Genomic DNA, 22,574 nt, shown 5'->3' with positions numbered 1-22,574 from the left:
ATATTTTTAATCACTAAAACTAACCACATTAAAAAGGAAAAATCAATATTTTGTTTAAAAGGGAAAAGTCACTAATCTTTCTTTCTCTTTGGACATTTTTACCCCCATATTGGTATGATTAATGTTAGAAGTAAAAATGTCCAAATAGATTTAATAAAAATTAAAAAAAATCACTATTTTGACTAATTTTGTAAATTCAAACTCAGTTTTAACTAGTTTTGTTAAGTGAAACTTTAAGTTGTTACTTTTGTAAATAAAAACTTAAACTAGCTAATCAAGTAATTTTCCTTAAAAAAATAAAGGAGCAAACTGCATGGCACCTTCAAATGAAGGTTTTAAAGTACACCCGTACTTTATGTTTAAAAAACACAAACACCTCAATTCATTAAACACTTTTGTCCATTCTGTTAATGAATAAGTTAATCTACTGTTTATATATATTTTTAATTCTAAAAATACCCTTATCAAAATGTAAGGAAAAAGAAAATCCAAAAACAATGTATTCATCAAATATATATAAGCTTCGTAGGCGGAAGAACATGTGCTAGGATCAGGGTAAATTAAGGCAAGTAGGGTTTAAACGAACCTTAGTAGGTAGTGTTTGGATTGAGAAATCTTAAGCCCTGATAAGGTTGGGCAAGGTTATGTTTAGGTCTTAAAGGTGGGATTCCATTTGGGAGGCCCAACTCAATCCGCCAAGCGATAATCTTAGATCCACAAATGATGTTCAGATCAGTTTATGTGCACATCAACTAATCCTCATTAGAGAGACTTATATTAAATAAGAGAGATACCACCTAGTCCCAAGAGTCAAACAGTTGAAGATTTTGTTATATTTTGTTAATTGACTTAACCCTTTAGGGGTTGGAAATATGTGATTTTTGCTCTCTATTTTTTGATCTTGTTTGTTATCACATCAGGTAAGATACTCTTTTCTATCAGTAATAGTTGAATTGAAATCCCTATTCTTACAAGCATGGTCACATAAAAGGATATTTAACTGATATGATCCTTCTATCATAGACTCATAGTGGTCCATTATAACCCAATTGCATTAAAATTTGAGTACAACATTTAGATATTAATTTATTACTTAGTTTTGGAAGAAAAAAAAAGACAATAATAAGATGGGCTCAATTTATTGATATTGTTGAATTGCCTCACGCAAATAGATATGAAATAGACATATACATTATGGGAAAAAAACTCTTCTACGAACAATAATATACTCTCACCTTCTTTTGTGTTCCATCTTAATTAAACATTGTTAATCTAATAACCCTCTCACTAAACGGGTCTTAATTACAAATTAGAAAAAGAAAGAGGGAGGGCCATAGAAGGTAAAGAAGTAGACTAAGTGTTATGAGAGATTCCCCGTGGTGTAGGCGTGGAATTAGTTAACACGTCATCATCATAATTTGTGTTTTGAGAAATGTATCCTTCTTTGTGGAACCTACATTTTCAAAACAATTAATAATAAAAATATATATATGAGAGAGAAGCTGCGTATAACACCCCCAAAATTACTTGGCTCCTGCAAAGGCAAAGTGTCGATGATGTTCAATGCTTTCATCTTCATCTTCGGATTCCTCTGCATCCCATAAGAATGAAGCATATGCGGCTCGTACATGACTGCAACAAATATACCAGAAACAATCATCACATCATTTGATTTAGACTTATAGTTTGTTTTTGGTGAAAATTTTTCAAAACAAAAAGAGATATTGTTAGAGAAGCAGGCTAAAATCACACGCAATATGAAATTTACATGGTTCACTCGAAGTCTACGACCAAGCATATGGTGTCTCCCCATGACATGACGAAAGAATTATAACCTAGCTGTTTTTACACCCCTTCTCAACCCTATTAAGAGACCATATATAGGTAAAGGTGAGAAACCCTACTTCAAGGATAAAAGACCAGAGTGTCCATCGTATGCAAAGTAGAAGAATCGTCTATGTTGAAAGATGGCCATTCGGGCATACTTAGGCTTTGAAATGGATCCCGAAACATTTCACATGGTCAAAATTGTATTTCACCATAAATTTGCTTTTAGAGCCGTTGGAATTTGATAAAATCAACATGCATGCATTCAATGAAGTCGGGATCATCTCCCCGACGGCTATGCAACCACACAATGCAATGGGGCCCACAGCTCCCCCAATGGGGAAATGATCCCGACTCATTAAATGGTGGGCACCACAAGCACCATCACATTAGATGCATTGTCAAAGCAAGATCCTAGATTCTCATTATACGACTATCCGACTAGACAAAGATTGGTGCAGATCTCCTCACACTTTTCTACCACAAATTAGAAAAGAGACCCACATCTAAATTTGTACGACTAAGTTTTAACAAAAGTGAATCGGCAATGAGACATTTAGTGAGTTCCCTTCCTAATGTGTGGTATGACGTTGAAATATGACGAGAGAATAGAAGATCCAACCTCAAGCATGCAAAAGAATTTGATTTGTATAATTTTCAAAGCTATGTTGAAGTAGCTTCAAACCCTAAAATCCGAACAATTAATCAAATCATCATTACCAGTTCTGTGGGGAAGCTTGAACAGAACGAGCAAAGTAGCAGTTGGCCGCTTCTTTATCCCTATAGATCTCCCATCTCAATGTAGCATACTCAGACAACACTTCTCCGTCATTTTGATCTGCTAAGATTGCTCTACAGTAGAACTCCTCTGCTTTCCTATAATCTTGCTTTATCTGCAACATTTTTATTGGAAATTTAAAAAAAAAACACACACACACACTCACACAAATTCAAAAAACGAATTAGAGCTGATTCTTAGATCGAATCGATTAAACGGATCTTCACCTTGTATAGATACCTAGCATAATTTCTCAACATGAGGGGATTGCCAGGATTATCTTGAATGATCTTCTCATAATGTTGCTGCAATTGCTCGTAATGAACCGATCTTCGATCCATGCCAAGACCTAATCCTATAGCCATATTCAAAGATGAAGGCGCTTCAGGTGAGAAAGTAAACGCATCATTGTGATCGGAATCACCATCCGAAACAGCGCAGTTGAAACTAAATTCTTCTTCATCCTCCTTTTTCTTATCCATCATTTCCATGATTTTCGGTTTTATAGCTTCTTCGATCCATCCCTTCTCATAAACTGAGAAAGATGGAACCTGTCTAAGCTTTGAACCGAACGTTTCAAGAAATTGAATCGGACGTTCAACTTCATGGTCATCAATCGGTGGATCGGATTCAATCTCGATCTCCTTTTCTTCAGGTAAGATTGAAAGACTTAAATCTCCATCGGAGCTTACACGAAGAATGTTTCTTGATTGCTGCAACATGACTGGAAGCAATACATTTCGATGATTTTCGCCTGAAGATGTTCTTAACAAGCTCCCTGGTTTCCCTGTAAGTGCCGAAGACAATATAGGAGTGGAGGAGCTTCTTAATAGCATCATTTGAGAAAGTCTACAAGAAATTCAGATCAAATCAGATCTTTCTTAAAACATATATAAAAATCAAGAACACCAGAAAAACAATTTTACCTTGTCGAGAGCTGCTAATGAGAAAGGAAGTAGAAGAGGAGAAAGCTGATTTATAAGGTGGGAGAAGTGTAAGAACAGTTGAAGAGGTTGTCACCATGAAACTCTTTTCTAAATTGTAAGAGGCAACGGTTTCCCCTAAACAAATAAAAGTAAAAAGATAACTGTCTAAACATAGGACATCATAACTAATTTTCTGTCTACTAAAGTTGACCATTGTGCTTGACCCACTAAAAATAAAATAAAATAAAAATAAAAATAAAAAAAAAAAAAAAAAAAGTTAACATTGTGGTTTGATTGTGTGGTTTCACTTCACATGAATGTATTCTAAATATGTTTAAAACTGATTAGGTTGTATTCGGTTATTCCTTTTTTCCCTCTCTTTTTCTTTTTGTTGAGAAGGAAAACTATATTAAAAATAGAGAAAGTTACAAATAAGTATCGAGACTACTGCCAAACAGTGTACTCAGTTGTAGACCAAAGAAGGCTAATTAACATACATCAACTTTCAATCTATAACAAAAAAGAGTCCATTTGAGGGGCCAATTTTTACAATTAGTTTTGAATCATTAATCTATCTTTTCTATTTTGGGTTAGGTTCTAATATCTTACCCTCACTCTATTTTTGGCTTATATCTCTTCAATATTCCATTTCTTGCCTGTTATCTATTGAATTATCAATTATCAATAAAAATAAATTAAAAAAAAAAAAAAAACCACAGACTCCAAATATTTTTCAGGACCACTAACTAGAACATGCACATACAAATGCATGTTGCTCTCTATACTCTTTTAAATGGTTGTCGATCATTTGATCTATAGCTGGGAGAACCATGTATCCAATTCGATATATATTAGTGTTAGGTGTGAGTTGTATTTGTTAGTCATCTTATTTGTTTTGTTGTCTTTGATGGTTCACGGTTTTAGAACTTATGGTAGAGAGGATTGCATAAATATGGAATTCACCATATGTCAACTTAACGTTAGAAGTTTATGTGATAGGTCTTTGATCTTATAAATTGGATATTATTCCAGATAGTTTTCAACGTGTTTAATAGATAAATATATTAAATATTATAATATTGTATGCATAGTTCAATCGAAGGGATGATACATCATCAAAGGAGATAGAACGAAACATATTTCACTTAAATTCTTCTTCACTCATAAACTTCAACAAAATGGTGAAAACGATGTTCGTTCAAGTGATAATTTGACAGATTTATTTACTGAAGCATTGCTTATTTCAAAATTTTAAAAACTGGTATATAATATTGGAATGTGTGTACTCGAAAATATTCAATGATGTTATAATCGGGGAAGTAAACTATGTGCTGTACTCTTTTTTCCTTTACCAAAGTTTTGTCCCACCGGATTTTCCTAGTAAAATTTTTAATGAAGTAGTTACTAATACATATTATTTAGATATATGTATATTTTTTTTTTCCTTCACTAAGATTTTTTCCCAAATGGTTTTTTCTTAGTAAGGTTTTAACGATGTACATTATCTATTGATGGATATCTAAGGGAGAGTGTTATAAATAACATTTATTTATAGATATCCATTGTTCTTAAAGAAATCATATTGAAAGATGTAACTTCTAAATGAAGATCTCAGTCATCTCAGCGTGCGATCTTAGCGATTCACATTTTCATATTAACTAAAGATCTTAACAATCTATCCTCTTCTTTTTTTTTTTTTTTTTTGTAAACACAATCTAGTTCTATTATAAATATGTAATGAATAATTAAATTGAAGAGTTGAATTCATTTTGTTATAATTTTTTTTATTTATTTAATATATATTCTTTATTTTATAACACTTTTTATATGATCTATATGATTATATGAGGTTCATCCGGACCAGCTTGTGAGCACCTTGATTACATCCTCGTGGGGGGGGGGAAGACACTGTTTGCAACGATCGAACCCACGACCTCTCCACTGAGAAGTATGGATCTCTACCACTCTACCAATCCTGCATTGACCCGAACCCACGACCTTGTTCAAATATTTTGTTTACAAACAACAACAACTTTAAAATAATTAAATAAAAAAGAGAGCAAATTGCACGGACACCCCAAGATGGAGGCCTTAAAGCACTGACACACCCACTTTATGTTTAAAAAACATAACAACAACAACAACAACAATAAGTGTTGTCCCAACTAAATGGGGTTGGCTACATGGATTCTTGCCCTCCAATCAATTCTGTTCAAGGCCATGCTAGATGCAAGACATAAGCTATGCATATCCTTTTTCACCTTATCTTATGGTTAAAAAATACAAAGACCTCAAAATTGAATTTTTATTAAATATATTTGTCCATTTTATCACTGAAAACAGTCCAGATACTGTTTATTATAGGGATATTTTTTGAAGCGAAATAAAATAAAGCAGCAGCTGCGAAAAAAAAAAAAAAAAAAAAAAAAAAAAAAAAGGAAAAAGAAAAAACGAAAGAAAGAAGCAGCTTTTGGAAAGGGAAAAATTGAACTGCAAAGCCCCAAACGGGGTTTAAGAGGCCAAGCTGCGAGCTCGGCTCTAAAATAAAGCCGACAGTATAGGTGAAACGACGATGTGTTTTACCGTGAAACGACAGACTTTGTTTTCTTACTCAGCCTGAAAGCTTCAGAACCCTTTTGTTTTTCTTTACTCTGAAACCCATCATCAGCAATTCTTCCTCTTCTGTTCTTTCCTCTGAAACCCATCATCAGAATAATCTCATTTCTCCTTGATCCATGAGCTTTTTCTCTCATTCTCTCATGGAGATGGCTTCTACTATTAGCACTATGCCCACTGCGTTTTATCTTTCCAGACTTTCTCATCTCACTTCTTCCCCTTCTTCGTAGTTTCATAAGTTTGATATCTCCTTCTTGGAACAAGGTCATTGCCAATGCAACAGCTTCCATGTCTACCAAAGCGAGCGCTGGATGGTCGAAAGGGGGTGCGGGTCTCTTGGAACGCCCGACATCTGACAAGTCTCATTTCTATCCCACTCCGCAAACTGAGGAAGGTGAGCTTCTGAATTCAATCCAGCAGTGTTTCTCATTAGCGTATATTGGTTGATTAATTGACAATTCTTTTGGTTTCTTTGATTTTTAGACTGGAAAGTGAAGGTTGAAACATTAGAATTATGTCATTATAAATGAATTGGGTTTCTCTTCTTATTTAGTTTCTTTCTTTTCTTCTTTTACTTCTTTTATTTTCAAGAAAGTTAATGGGAACCAAGTTAACCATTTTGGGTTTCATTTTCAGTATTTACGTGTTGTTTCTTTTTTCTATTCTGAATTTCCTCCCTCATTTTCAGTAAGAAGGGTGCCTTTCTTTCATTACACTGTCTTTATGCCTTCCCGACAGGTAATTTTTTTGATAATATATAGGCCTGTCTCTGCAAGTGTGTGCTTATAATTAGAAAATGGAGATTAAAATTATTAATAAAGCAAAAACTAATGGAAGTAATAGAAATTGCACAAGTAAGATCTTAGTCATGAATTGAACGTGTGGTTTGTTCTTGTCCTACCAATTAAAATTAGTCTTTTATATGAATTATGAACCGTTTTTCTTGTGCCACTTGTGTAATGCAAATTGAAGATTCTATTTGGGTTTTTATCATAGTGGAAGCTTTAGGTTTAACAAATGGAAGACATGATTGGATATTGTCTTTTGTTTTTCATTTCATTTTGGTGTTCGTTATTCTCTTTCTTGAACTTGTATATTTGGCAACTCTGTAAAGCCACATATCCTCTAAAGTTTCCTAGATTATTGTCATGTCTCCCAGTCTTCTCCATGGAAAGTGAGTTACTTTTGTTTTTATTCTTATTGAATAGAATATTTGCTTGCAGTCACACTTTCAGCATATCTTATAAAACTGAAAGAAATTAATTTTTGTGTGTACAACCTTTTTCTTTAATCTTTAGTGAGTTGAAATTGGCATAAAAGTACAATTTAAAGAAGAGTAGAAAATAAGGAAAAATAAAACTAGTGGTTTATTTTGCCGGATTCTGTTCATTTCAGAAAGATAAAGTTTTCAAATTGAATTTTTACAGGAGATGTGGAACAGCTGAGTGACAAGGGAGGTGCTTTTAGTGATTACAAGGTTGTGCCGAGTGAAACTATATATTTGAAATCAACCAAGAGAATACTCTCCCTCTTGGAACAACATCTAACCATGAGAAATATCAAGCAAATTCAGTCCCATCTAATTGTATCTGGTACCCTTTTTGATCCTTTTGTAGCAGGAAAACTCATAACCTTCTGTGCAATTTCCAAACATGGGGATCTCAGTCATGCCTATCTTTTATTTTGCCACCTCCCCCACCCTAGTACCTTCATTTGGAACACCATGGTAAGAGCTTTTGCTGAAAACCAAGAACCTATTAAAGCTTTATTTCTGTATAAGAAAATGTTAGAAAAAGGCTTCCTACCTAACAATTACACCTTCTCATTCCTTCTCAAGGCTTCTGTTGACCTCTCTGATGTTCTATTTGGTCATCAGTTACATTCACAAATAATCAAACTTGGTTGGGAAACCTATGACTTTGTTCAGAATGGTTTGATCCATTTGTATGCTACTTGTAATTGTCTTGTTTTTGCTCGTAAGTTATTTGACATAAGTTTAAACCTTGATGTGATTTCATGGACTGCAATGATTAATGGCTACGCAAAATCTGGGGAACTTGAAATTGCACGGAGGTTGTTTATTGAGATGCCTGAAAGGAATACGGTTTCTTGGAGTGCTTTGATCTCTGGTTATGCCCAAGTTGGTATGTTTAGAGAGGCTCTCGAACTTTTTAATGAGATGCAACTTGCGGGCTTCCGACCCAACCATGCTGGGATTGTTGGTGCACTCTTGGCGTGTGCCTTTCTTGGGGCCTTGGATCAAGGAAGATGGATCCATGCTTACGTGGATAGGAATGGGATGGAATTGGATACCATTCTGGGTACTTCTCTTATTGACATGTATGCAAAGTGTGGGTGCATAGATACTGCTCTTCAGGTCTTCAATGACATGCCTGAGAGAGATGTCTTTGCTTTTACTTCAATGATTTCAGGCCTTGCCAACCATGGCCAGAGTTTAAGTGCTATTACATTATTTGGTAAGATGCAAAAAGAAGGAATTAAGCCTAATGAAGTTACATTTATATGTGCATTAAGTGCATGCAGCAGAATGGGGTTGGTGGAAGAAGGGATGAGATTTTTCAAAAGCATGAGTACAACTTATGGTATTGAGCCAGGGGTGGAGCACTACGGATGCCTTGTAGATTTATTGGGGCGAACAGGGTTGCTGGAAGAAGCAAAAAGAGTTATGAGAGAGATGCCCATGGAGCCTGACTCTTATGTCTTAGGTGCATTACTCAATGCTTGTAGAATGCATGGTGATGTTGAATTGGGAAAAGAAATGATTGAGAGCTTGTCTAGACGGAGTCTTGACCATGGTGGGGTTCATGTTCTTTTATCTAACATGTATGCCTCAGCTAATCAATGGGAAGATGTGGCAAAGGTGAGGAAGGGGATGGAAGAGAAGAAAGTGAGGAAGGTGCCTGGATGTAGCTTGATTGAAGTTGATGGTGTTATTCGGGAATTTGTTGCAGGAGATGTGTCCCATTTTCTAATGAAGGAACTCATCTTTTTATTGCTTGGAATGGACAAACAGTTGAAGTCTTTTGGGTTCGATGTTGAATTTGAACAATTAACCTAGTTTGAAAATCATAAGGTATCAGTTCAGTTGCAAGCAATTAGCTGTTGGTCTCTTCCTTGATTCTTGTTACCAGGATTGGAGATCTCTATTCCTGTCTTAGAAATTCATTCATTACACATTGAGAGGAACAATTTGGAAGTTCATTGACATAAAAGTTTAGTATGTTATTCAGACATGTACAAACAAGTCTTAGAGATCATAGGTGCATAAGGGCCTAATCCGGCATTATTTGAAAAGTATTATGATGACAAGCTTTCTGTTAAGATGCTTACTATAGAAAGGAGGACCAAAAGAAAAATAAATTTGTACGGGTAGTGTACATGGGATTGATGGAATGGGTATTTCAAGATGAGTTAGGTGAATCGTCAGTCTTCATTGATGACATTTTGATATACTCCAAGAATAACATTGAGCGTGCTGAGCATTTGAGGATTGTCACTTGTTTGGAGAGGCACAAAATAGAGAAACAGAAGCCTATTTGATCATCTGAATCAATAGGAGCTTCTCCCAACTAGAAATTCATTACCAGATCACAACCATGAACTCTTCCAATTTCATGGTCTCAAAATCTTCTTTTTCATCTCCTCTGGGAACCATGTATTATTTTTAATCATTTTTTAGTCTCTCTTTGACCCATGGAGTTGGCTTCTGCTAGTTGTAGATATCATTTTCTTTAGAAAGTCCCTTATTCTTTTCATCCGTTTTCTTGACTTACAACAACGTCCGATCATTCTTCCAACTGAATAGGATTGGCTACATGGATCATTTCTCGCCAACCAGCTCCTTTCGATGTCTCTATCCTTGACTTGCATAACCTTGAAATTTGTCATACTACATAAATAGTGTTTCACTTTCGTCTGGGCAAGGATTCTTTCAGTGAAAGGATGCATTGTTTCTTGGAGTGCTCAGAGCTATATATCCTTCCAAATCTGGTTCTGCTCAGCAAAGCTGTGAAGGTTTGTTTCTTGAACAGAAACCTAGAGAGTTTTTTTCTTTATATTGAACTGTGCTTATTCTTTTAATTTGTTGTTGGCAAATAGTCTTTTAACAGAGAAAAGTGATCTGTCACTTTATATATTTTCTTTTTCTAGATCATTTTCTTACCCCACTAAAATATATATTGGGCCGGTGTTGTTGCATTAGTTAGTTGAAATTTCATTTCAGTCTGGGTCCCAAAATGATTTTTTTGGTAACTTAAGAAATTTTAAAGATTACCCATTCAAAGGGCTTTAATGTTTTTTATGTGAGTTGGTGCTGAATCTGAAATTTGGCTGCTGTCACTCAAAAACATTCACTATGGATGACATGCTCTTCTAGAGGGCCTGTTAATTGCCATTTCCCTTTGTCAATTTGGTGCTAATTTGTACGGGGCAGGCCTTGGTACAATAGTCAGTGGACCACAGTTGCAACTGATGTCAAGGCATCAAAACTGCCTTGCAGCAAAAATTGCTTGGAAAAGGCTACATAGAAAAACTGCCCCTGGACTCTGCTTGTATGGAAGCATTTGGCACTGGGTTCACCCTTTTTAGTTTGGTGCTAATTTATGTCCTTAAGATTGATGGCTCTCTATATTTGATTGGTATATCTGGACAGAATTACAGAGCATCTTTCTTGTGGAGAAGCTGAAATTGGTTTTGTGGATACCGGTGTCAACATTAGCTTCCCAGTAGCAGTGGCTGATGAACTTTTTTCAGAAAGGCTTTTCTAATTGCTCTCCACCATTAATGCTTTCCTTAAGATGTCTTCGGAGAGTGTGCTTCCTGTTCCCTGATTTTGTGGTATGTGTAAATAACTGTAGAATTCTCATGACAAGTCAAGTTTAAGCAATGGGGTCCTGACATGGAATGATGTGCAAGTGAAAAGAAAACATGCATATGGACATGCACTTTTGTTGAGAAAATCTGTTTTAATTGATACACTTTATGATGTAGAATTTTAAACTATTGAGACCTGCACTGTGGTTGTCAACTTCTCATCCATAAATTTAGGGGGACTATTTAAGTTGTAAAATTAGAGAGGGGGGGGGGGGGGGAGAATAAAATACAAAAGGAAAGAATTTTTTGTTACCTATTGTGAGGTACATGATGGCAGTTGGAATGAGTAGATTTATTCATTTTAGAAATGCAATCTTATTTTCATTTTAAATTGCAGGTGGATATATTGGGCAGTTGATGGACAAGAGAGTTGCTAGAAGTGGAGAGAGTTACAGGGTTTTGCTGGTTGATGATATTAGCCATTGTGAAGAACTAGGTAATCTCCCATCTCTTTTATAAGCTGCAGCCCAAAAGAATGTTGCCGTGGCAGCACAGTCAACAGTCCCATTTTGTTAGTATTCTGATGGCTATGGAAATGGTTCTACTTCAGCATTAGCTGGTCATGTGATTGAGTTTTGGCTTTGAAATGTGCAATGAAACCAGGACCTGCCATTATGAAGAGGAAGGACTGCTGTGAGAGACAATCCACACATAGCTTCGTCAATCCCTCCAATTGTTTTATATAGTTTCAAACAAGTACAATATCTCAAGGACTAAAAGACTCCTCTGTCCTTGCAGGAGCAGAGAACAACTAGGAATTAACCAAGCCAAGCTTTACTTGACTACAATAACTAGAAATAGAATTGAGTCCGGATCCTCTACCCACATGGGGAGGTATTTTTTCAACCCACATGGATGGATTCTTGACCTGTGTCCAATCTTAAAGTCAGATCTTTTTTTACTAAATTAGCTAAAATAGAACTTGACACCATTAATCATCGTTTTAGCTGATTATTGAAAAAAGTAGATCTAGCTTTGAGGGATACGTGTCAATAATTCAACCATGTAGGTTGGAAATTTTCCTCTCCACGTGAGAGGATCCATATTCAAATAGAATATCAGTCAACAAAGCAAACTAAACAGCTCACCATCACAGGGCTGACAATAGTACCCCCTTTGGTATCACAAACATAACTTATAAAAATGTAATGGTTAACATACGGTCCCATTCGTATCAAAGCTCCTGCCATCAGTTTCAGTTTAGTTTTCCCTTTTATCATTTGGTTTTCCAGTTTTTACTTTGTCAAATGGAGAAACTAAGCAGATTCTAAGGGTATGATGCTGATGCAGGGGGTATATTACTTACACCTAAAGAAAGGAGAAAACCAAACAGGCAGAGTGGTCAGTAACTCAAAGAAAGCTGGGCTTTTTTAAGTCGGCTTGTCATGAGACTTCAAAGCCTGTTAGTGGGGGCTTTTTTTCTTCTAGCCCAAGCAATGGGCTACTTTTTAATTTTTTCTACTTTTATTTATTTTATTTTATTTTTGGGCAGAAAGGCAGCAATTCCCTAGTTGTAAAAATTGTTGATTTTTAGAATTGGCTTTTAATTAATGTGTTAAATTAAAAGAGTCCTAGCTAAGCAACCGACCTGTCTATCGGAACTGACATCACAAATAGAAGACTTAAAACCACAAGGACACTTAAATTTGAACCCTCTATGCTAGGTGAAGGTCTGTAGTTGATAAAATAACTTAAACTAGCTTGATAAAGTAGATCTTATATACCTACCTCTTACTCCTAATTTAGCCCCAAAAATTGGCCCATTATAAAGAATCCATTGGACCAAAGGCCTAACACCTATATAACCCTAACCAAGCCTTGTTTTATAAGCCCTATGATGTAGGGGAAACCCCAGAAACTAGGAGACATACAAAGTGGGCTACTAGACTCTTAGAATGAGATACCTATCCTTGATAGGTAATAAAAGAAAAAGGAATTGCAGCACCTGGATTCTGATTAAGCATGCATATAAGACAGTTAAAGCAGAGAAAGAAACACAATAAGTCCTAACTGATGAGCACAACCAAACAAGAATCAATAGAGAAACAATGGGATGGGGATATTGGCACCATATTACCATAACACTAAATTGAATGCAAGAATATTAGGAAACTTAAAGAAAATTAAAGTTGTCTTAGTCAATATCAGATTTCTAACAAATAATTCAGCAATTAACAATGGAAAGGAAACCTTGGAAGTTCTGTTTTAAAGAAACTACTGCAAAAAGGAAGAAATATAAAATGAGAAATATTTAAGGAAAAATTACCTGCTGGTTCTGGCAGCAAATAGGGTTTGGAGAATACCAAGGAACAGAAATAATAGAAAGATAGAATTTCTGGGCAATGATGAAACACTAGAATGGATAGTAGGGTTAGAAAGGAGAAATACAACAAGGTTGTTGTACAAGAAGTGAGAATAGAGAAAGAGAAAAAGAAAAGAAGATAGAAAGAAAGGGTACAACAGATAAAAGAAGAATTTCTGACGGACATAATAGAAGAGAAAAGAGGAAGAAAGAAAAGAAACTGAGAAGAATAGAGAGAATCGATAAAGAGAGAAGGAAGAAGAAAGCAGCTGTCCTAGACAGGGAAGAAAAGAAGAAGAGAGAAGTCTGATCACGCAAGAGAGAAAGGAGGAAAGGAGAGGATTTACCCAAGAGAGATAGAATCTTTTGTTTTCATTCATTCATTGCTGCCAAAAACAAGTTCTATACAAGATTTAAATAAAAGAATTGATCCCTCCCAACCCTACATGCTTAATTCCCATAATAACCCCAACTTAAGTAGCAAATATAACTCAAACCCAAACTAATTCAAAATTGGGCCAATATACACTCTAGGCCTAGCCCACAAAGACTCAAACATAAAATTAAAAAAAATTCAATAGCAAACTACTACCCAACCCACTAAGACTAAGGAAAATAACATAACAAATTGCCTATGAATCATAGATGCTGTCGTGGGATGATCTCTACGCCAACGTTGCTGGTAAACTCGGAACTGCCCACTAATGTTGTCATCACCCTATTTCATATTTATCTCCGTCAAGTCTCCTGGCTTGGAAAAAAGTCGAACTTGAGTTTTATAGTGGAGGAAACAGGTGAGTAGTAGTTTTGAACATTCCCAAACATAAGTATGATGATGTTGGGATGTTAGGAATAATGTCTTCATTGCAAGGAGATTTCTTTTAAAGTAGCGAGGCAGAATCACAAACTTGATCAATTCTTCAATGGTTAAAGATATCATCAGGGGTGGTGACTGCTCTGTGTGGAGTATACTTGAACTATTCCATAATCATGGCCTTATCTGGTCCCTATCTTTACCGCCCACAATAATTATTTAATATTGAACTTTCCAGTTCGCTGCAACTTTCTCTATAGAGGATTCTGTGGGTTGTCTTGGGTGGATTCTCAAGTGTTTGATTGGACTAAAAAACCATAGTTGGTGGACTCCCGCATATATCCATTTTCTTAAACACCCTAGCTTTCTTCAGACTTCAGGTCGATTTTCTTCTGTAATTTTCATCTAGCAGTTCTCCTCTGTTTTAGTGTTTATTTCATCTTGGTAATACTTCTCTCATTCTAGTTCTTTCCCAAAGTTGGTATTGAGATTCTCCTATTTTATTGTTTTTACTTCCTTTTGAGCCATGCCTCTTTGAATTTTCTTATTTACTCTATGATTATTGTAATTATAATTTTACCTATTTCTTTTGTCATATTTTTAATTATGCCCTGATTCCTATTTTGTTGTATCTTTAATATCTTTCATGCGTCTATTCCCCAAGTCTATCATAATTGTGGATGGCAATCTACCTTGTTGCTAATCCTATTGATTGGGCTTATTCTTTGGATCCAAGAGATGCTGAATTGCATTAGTGTGATATCTAGAATGGTTAGAGTGGCCACATCAGCTCATCACTTGTCTGAATTATATGCTGCAGAGTTGATGAACCCCATCTAGGAATTCAAATTTACCGAACTACCATATTTCGTTTTGTAGCGTGGCCAACCAGATAGGTTGATTTCTTCCTTGTATTACTGGCTATTAATATTTCTCATCATTAGAGAGGATGCGTTAGCCCTGATTAGAATTTTAGGCTTTGACCTTTTCTAGTTGTTCCAAATGACAGTCCATTTTCCCCTATTAGCAATACAGTGTCTGTTATCTGTACAACAAGAAGCCTTGTCCCAACTAAATGGGGTTGTCTGTCTGTTATTTTTGAATTTTAGAAAAAGTTAAAACAAGTGGGGTTATCATCTGGACGCATGACTTATAAGCAAGAAGTTCCTTTAGAGGAGCCATACTGTAAACCAAAATTTCTGTTCTGTTACATGGGCTCAAAATAGAGAACAGTTCTTACAAAATAATTCCGGTATTTGTATATTACACTTTTTCAAAAAAGGGGGCATTACCCAGTGCTGGCCCTGCCAATGCATTATTATGTGTACTGAATTTGTTTGTGATCATTTGTAGTGTCAGTAGTCTTGCCGGAAGTTGTGAAATCCATTACTCCTGATTTTGCCAGAGATCTTTTCTATGAATCACGTCAGAATGGAGTTGCCATTGTTATAATTACTGCGAAGGTACGTTTTTTCTTTCTCCTCTTTTCTTATGAGCATCGTTGATTTGCTTTGCTGTTAGGTCTGAGATGGGGGGTGGAACCACTACTGATCTTTAAACCGTTGACAGAAATTTCCCCAGAACTCTTACTTCTCCCCTCTTTTTTTTTTTTGGGGGGGGGGGGGTCACTTTTGAAAACAAAGTGGGAAATTCTGTAATCATGATTGAGTGAGTAGTGTGCCCAAACTGTCACCATATTGGGTAACTTTTCGGATGATGAATTTATTTTTCTTATAAAATAAGGGGGGATTGGTTGCAAAGTAAATTAATTGTAGTTACCAAATTTAGAATATTTTGTAAGTTAATTACACAATCGTGTAATAAAAGTTTCCACTTCACTCCCTTCTCTTCCCTTCCTTTTATAACTGAAGGATATTGGTTTTCAAGTTATGAGTTTGTGTGGAGTCTGAAGTCGACATTATATCATGAGGTCTTAGAGTTTTACCAGACAGTGCTGAATGTGGTTAGATATTACTGGGAATGCTTTGTTTGTTTTCCACCATTTCCTTGTTCCTGATGAACTGAAATTCATATTGGCTGTGCAGGGGCGTGCTTTATTTTATTCAGAGAGGATGACGCAATTTGGATTACAATCAGCCATTGAACCTGATTCAATTAGCTGAACTTTAGAGTTTGTTGAAACTGGAGCTGCAATTCTAAAGGCTTGACAGTTTTGAAATCGTGGGTCTTTGGATTAGTTGATACATACATCTTAGGATGTAATGACTACAATGAATTTTTCTGTATAGATCTTAGTTCTTTGTGAAACTAGAGAGAGAATTCTGAGTTACAAAAAGGGGTAATTTCCTCTTGAGAAGATTTTTCATTTTTTGGGTTTAAGCTGTTGACAAGAATGAATTGAATCTATGTAAATTGCGTCAAAGGATCAAACTAAAGTCCTTTTGTATAGATTTTCTAGTCACAGGGTTGCCTCCGGAGTGTAGCTTAGGGTCTCTGTAAAAAACTGGAGAGATGAAACCTCAAACATCTGGATACAGGTGTGATTTTTTTTTTAATGCAAAATTTTCCCGAACTTTTGCTGAAAGGCTATTTTGATGCCTTGACCTTAAGTTACAGCCGTGAATGACTAACTATTATTTATATGTCCTTCTTATGTATTAGGTAGAAATGTAGCAAATATGGATACGTAGTAAATGATTTATGGTCTTTAAATATCTATACTGTGCAAATGCTATTAAAGTAAGGACCTGTTTGGTAATCCACCATGTGTTTCTGTTTTAAAAATATTAGAAATACTTTTTTAGTTTTTTGACAAAACTTGCTTTAGGAATTAAAAACACTATCAACAAGGATTTAATAAAGTTCAATAAAGTTCTTATAGCCAACTCAGAGTTGTTCTAGTGGTTGAAATCAACATCTCTTAGTGAAGAGGTCGTGGGTTTGACTCTGCTGAGGCATATTAATATCCCCATCCCCCAGCTTAATAATGCCCCTTTGTATCAAAAATAAAAAAATAAAATAGGGTTCTTATGTTTAGAATGTTAAATTCCATGAATTTTACATATTCTTTCACTTTAAAAGTTTAACCTAGTCCGTGTTCAATTTTTGAAGCAAAAATCTTCATAGATTTCAATTTAAGTTTCTAAAATCACTTGAAATGAAATAGTTTTATTAAATGATTTTTGATTGTCAGACGGATTTTAATTTGGCATAAACCAAAAGCTTGAAAAAAAAGGCAGGTTCAGTTAGTAATGATCAACATCTTTAAATGGAGAGATTACATTAACGGAAGCAAAAAATAACACTTTTAAGCGGATTCATTTACTTTCGTGTGTGTGATTTTATTTATAAACCAGATGATATATGCAGAGTCAATTTATGATTTATCAATCCATGCTTCTATAGAAACGGTTGAAGCTTCCTACCAATTTTCCCACCCAAAGGATGACCTATTTATTATATTATCATATAAAATACTTGGTCTAGGATAAAATATTCACACTATTTGACCTTAAAAAAATTCTTTATAATAAATTTTATTTTATAAATGAAGCTAAAGTGTAACTAAACGGATGTGTGAATAGGTCAACTGAACCGCTCTAAATATTCACGGTTGTTTTCTTTCTTTTCTTTTTGAAAATTTAATAGGTGATAAAATGTTATCTTAACTAATCCATAAATAATGAGAGGAAAAATAGAAATTTTATTGGACGATTCAAATTTACTCAACAGATCTGATGGTAGAAATTTAGAGGGTCTTTCAACTCAGTAGTTCATGGTGTCTATTCCCACCAGCTTGCATTGTAAACCCTACTTTATTTGCCTCGAGTCTTGGGCTTGAGAGCTTAGTATAAGTTCCGCTTCGTTACAAAAAAATAATAATTTAGGAGTGCTAATTTTTTTTTTTGTGGTATAAACCACTCCTACACCATCACGCCTTACAAAATGGTCAACATATCTACAACCCAAATGCCATCACTTGTATATGTACTTCTATATGTACCTCTGACACAAAAGTGACTTCTCATACAGAGATAATAAGAATAAATAAATCATGTAAGTTCAAACTTTTCTCTCAAATTTGAACTTTCTTTCATCCCTCTACGCATTCCCTTAAGCCGCATCCTTTTAGATAAGTAAATGATTTTATTAAATATAAAATGTAAAAAACCCATTCATTAGTATAATATTGACAATTTGTGTTTTCAGTCAATCAAGTTGAGCCAAATTATGAAGAGTCACGGACCATCTAGACAGACAAATGGTAGACACTCCTCTTCAAGCAGCAAGAAGCCCTCGGCACCTTATCTCCCTTCTCTTGTGCTGCCCAGTGGTGTGAACTCAAAAAATGTGACTCCTTTCTTTGTAGGTTTTACAAACAATTTCTTCATAGAATTTTTACTTTACTGATGAGTACAGCATACAAAACCTGATTCCCGAACGCTTAATGAGAAGTGATCTGCATACTGCCACCTATATTTTGATAGGACTACCAACTATTAATGGTCATAAAACTGAATCATCATCATCCATAACGAAGAAAATTAAAAGGGAGCAATGGGTACTAAGTTGTTATACAGGTATTGACAGGACCTCACACAGATTAAAACGCCAAAAATATTTGGAAGTTTTTCCCACTGGGGTACTTAAAATTGAATCACAACCAAAAGCCAAACCCCCCACCCCACCCGAGTACAAATTCTCTACCCCAACAACTAGAGAATTGTATTTCTTTTACACCTCCTCACCACATATTTAGAAAATGGTCCACCATTGAGGAGTGCAGATCGTCTCTCTTAAAGGGTAGCATAGAGTGCTCCCCCCAATGCGGAATTTCTACCTCAAATTTCACTGGTAAGTCCCCATGGATGAGGGTAATAAGAATATCAGGGGAAGCACAATCCTCTAACACACAATACCCAAAATGCCCTTATTTGACAGGTTTCTGTAACCCACAGAACATCCAAAACTGCTCAGGCATGGTAGCAAACCCTATCCCTCACTCCCAAGTCCCACCCAAAAAAGAAAAAGAAGAAAGATTTTCTATAACAGTACCTAGATGTCTCCTAATTCAACTGGCATTATGTCTCAAGGTAGCTCAAGGGCAAATAATGGAGTAGTACTTACCCACTAATAATGTGTCAAACCTCAAACACTGCCTGAACCAAAATCAAGAGTTAAGCAATATAGACAATGTCGTCTAAACTGAGCTTTCCAGTATGCCCGAATTCACCATCCACAACTGTCACTCTCAAGTTTCTGGCCAAAACCTACTTATTATGATCTACAAGATGAGCAGTAATAGTTTCTACAAAAAAGATGCCAAAGAATTATCAATCATCGGACTTTTACCATACTCCGGTGTTGCCACTTGAATCCAATGTTACCAGGACAAATATTAAATTCCTGTCATTCATATCCCTCCCCCTAGCTATTCAACATATAGATATTTTTCCAATATGTAAAACCAAGTAGCTTAGTTCAAAGTTGGATTTTGAAACCAAAAAACCCATAACATGAAATAAGAATTAGACTCTAAATAATGTATCTCAAATCCAACCACCACACAGAATATAAAAATTAAGATATAAAGACCACTACCAAAAAAGTGAGTACAAAACTTGTCAAATTTTGCTTCTCATTTCTTCTTCCCAGCTTTGGCAGCATCTCCAGCTTTGGTCTGCACATTTTAAATATAATTCAGTCACTAATGAGAATCTATGGAAAACTGCAGAATAGATACAAATAAATGTATATAACACTAAGGAAAACAGGAGGGCTTGCCAATCTCACCTTCTTAACTCCACGAATCTTCTTAGACCTGTTCTTCCTTTCTTTCATTTGTTTTCTGGACTTCTCCACCTTGGTATCAAGTCCATTCTGCAAATTGCAACCACATTATTAGGAGCCCAAAAAAATTTGAACAGAAAAGAAAATAGAAACCAAAACAAAATATGACAAGACAACTTTGCAGTTTTGAATAGCCAAGAAAGAAGAAACCAAAAACCTAAGTGAAACATCGAGTGTAGAAAGAATTTTGGGGTGTAAATGGATGACCGCCGCGAATTCACATCCGCGTTTGGGCCGACCGCCATATTAAAGGATGGGACGCCCTCCGCCGCCGAATACCGTTAGTTACTTATTTAGTTTATTATCTTGTTTATAGTTTTACCTGATATGTGCTATTTTTCTAGTTTTCTCTAATGCTCCAGTTGTGCTTTTCAACCTGCCTCCGTAGATAAATGAAAACGTAGTCAAAAACTTGTTTCAATCTATATTCATGTCCATTTAGAAGAATCTACTTAAGAAAATACTATCCGATTATCACCGAGGTCCTGTGAATCCGGACAGATAGGATATTACCGATACGCCGCTTTAGGATGCGGATGGATTCCACTATCCGATCCGTATACACCCCTAAGGAAGATGAAGTATAGTTACATGTTACAGTTTAACTGCTCTGTTAGTATACTACTTTCCTTGACACGAGGTCCTGTGATGCAGGACATTCTACCCAGAGGCCAGAACTAACAATTGCACACAATAGCAGACACCTACTGTTCAAGTACAAACAGATGTTGAACATAAAAATTGCATTTCACTAAAGATTTAGCAAATCTTGATGGGGCTAGAATTCATAGCGCTGACACAGAAAACATCAATTAAGTATACTAGTGAGGATGAATACTACATGGAAAATCCCTGTCTACAGAGATCACATTCTCCCACTAATCAATATTTGTTATGTTCTGGGCCGTAGAGAAAAACCCCCTGGGGGAGTAGAGTAGCGAAACACACATTAGCTTCAATTGAAAATATAAAAAACTCCATTAAAGTCTGTTACCAAGGAAAGAATAATAACGAAGAGAAGGCAAATTGAGTGCCTTCTAAAGAAGAAAGTGATGTTTTTCAATAATCAATGGCAAAGATCATTAACTTGCTTCAGTATACGAGAGACAACACCACATTCTTCCACTATTCACAATTGATTTGCAAAACCAGATTTTTATTTTTAATGGAGGTTGTTTGTTCGGGGTGGAAGTATTGAACCACAAACGAGTTTCTCAATACGAATATAGAAAAGACGGATTCATTATAACCCATCAACGTGGAAAGAAAAATAAGAAGAATGCAGTGTGCCAAACCAACACAGAGTAACTTACCCGGATAAGCCTGTATTTGGGCTCGTACTTCTTCGCGTTATCAACTGAATCGTAGATCAAGCCGAAACCAGTAGACTTGCCACCACCAAAATGAGTCCTAAACTTGAACACGAAGATTGAGTTCGGATCTTTTACCTCGTACATCCGCCCGAGCTTCTCCTTGAGCTCGGCCTAATTAAAAAAATCAACAATCAACATCAAAACCCATGACCACAATAGAGAAACAGATCTGGAAGTAGGAAATAAAAAGTCACAATCACAGAAACATAGAATGCTACCTTGGAGACATTCGGTCGCCCAGGATGAAGAACATCGATGACCTACACCAGGAAAAGCCATAAATTATATGGATTATCTTTTCACCCAGATAGCAAGGAGGGAGACAAAACTAGGGATTTGCTCTGATAAGATCCACATCGCAACAAAAAGAAGAAATTTGGAGAACTTACAAACTGTTTCCTAGCGAGAAGCCTATTCGTCATAAATTTCCTGGTTCGAATAGTAACAGCTTTGGAATCCGCCATTGTTGCGTATAAGCAACCCTTGTAGCTCTTCTTCTGCTACTTAGCTGCTGGTCCTCCAAGGACGAGATGAAAACCAGAGAACCAAAAACAGCCGAGGAGGAAATTGAAGTGTTTTTCGAAACCCTAAAAGAGCTTTCCATATAAACGTAAACCCTAATGGGTTACTTTGATGGGCTTCTTCATTGAAAGCCTTTTGGGGCCCATAAGTCATAGGAGTATATCCATTAATATTTTTAAACCAAGAAATAAAAGAAAGAAAAAAACCACAATTGATCATTACTTGTTTGATTCAGCCCAAATCGTTAAAACTCCTTCCGAGGATATAATCAAGGTGCGTGCAAGCTGGCCCATATGATAATTTCTCATTTTTAGAGTGTTTCTTTCTTTTTTATAGAAACAAAGTGATATTACAAATGGCATTTACATAAATCGACGGGCAATAGAACCTCCCATGTGTTCGAAATCAGCTTATCTATGGTATTCTGAGAAAAATTACACATCCAAGCTTGGACTTACGGTATTTGAAATGATTTGATCTAAACGTTAGCCATCGCCTTTGCTAGGGTAAAAAGATCTTCCGTAAACTCAATTGGCCATGCTATTTGGGCATTGGGAATGTATTGTGATAGCTCATCAACTGTTGTCTAGATCTTTGTAATGCAAATACCGAACGATGCGGCGTAAGAAGATCCTTTAATAAGACCTCGAGTAATCAGTTGTAGCTGGTTTCGTGACCAGAATCTTCCAACTTCACAGTGTTGTAGGGAACC

General features: G+C 35.8%; 2 protein-coding genes and 1 pseudogene across 3 annotated transcripts; 1 reads left to right on the top strand and 2 right to left on the bottom strand.

The window, feature by feature from the left end:
* Positions 1-1,353: 1,353 nt before the first annotated feature.
* On the bottom strand, positions 1,354-6,236 carry LOC149012825 (uncharacterized). The gene is made up of 5 exons (XM_089157671.1): positions 6,115-6,236; positions 2,833-3,454; positions 2,548-2,720; positions 1,528-1,632; positions 1,354-1,453 (listed from the first exon to the last, which is right to left on the bottom strand). The coding sequence occupies exons 1-5, from the start codon at positions 6,234-6,236 to the stop codon at positions 1,354-1,356; spliced, it is 1,122 nt and encodes a 373-aa protein (XP_089013797.1).
* On the top strand, positions 6,180-16,658 carry LOC149012824 (pentatricopeptide repeat-containing protein At2g20540-like; annotated as a pseudogene). Its single transcript, XR_016174052.1, has 6 exons — positions 6,180-6,541; positions 7,575-10,182; positions 10,820-11,004; positions 11,378-11,476; positions 15,510-15,619; positions 16,202-16,658. The product of XR_016174052.1 is annotated as a pentatricopeptide repeat-containing protein At2g20540-like (transcript).
* A 2,842-nt stretch (positions 16,659-19,500) lies between these two features.
* LOC149012823 (small ribosomal subunit protein eS24z) lies at positions 19,501-21,924 on the bottom strand. Its single transcript, XM_089158765.1, has 5 exons — positions 21,730-21,924; positions 21,559-21,600; positions 21,281-21,451; positions 19,911-19,997; positions 19,501-19,797 (listed from the first exon to the last, which is right to left on the bottom strand). The coding sequence occupies exons 1-5, from the start codon at positions 21,802-21,804 to the stop codon at positions 19,756-19,758; spliced, it is 417 nt and encodes a 138-aa protein (XP_089014891.1). The 5' UTR covers positions 21,805-21,924; the 3' UTR covers positions 19,501-19,755.
* Positions 21,925-22,574: the final 650 nt, after the last annotated feature.

This window comes from Hakea prostrata, chromosome 6, assembly GCF_041222555.1.
Source record: "Hakea prostrata isolate BN-2017 chromosome 6, UWA_Hpros_2, whole genome shotgun sequence".
NCBI lineage: Eukaryota > Viridiplantae > Streptophyta > Magnoliopsida > Proteales > Proteaceae > Hakea > Hakea prostrata.
Note: the sequence above shows the minus strand (reverse complement) of the source record. Positions and strands in the feature narration are given on the sequence as shown.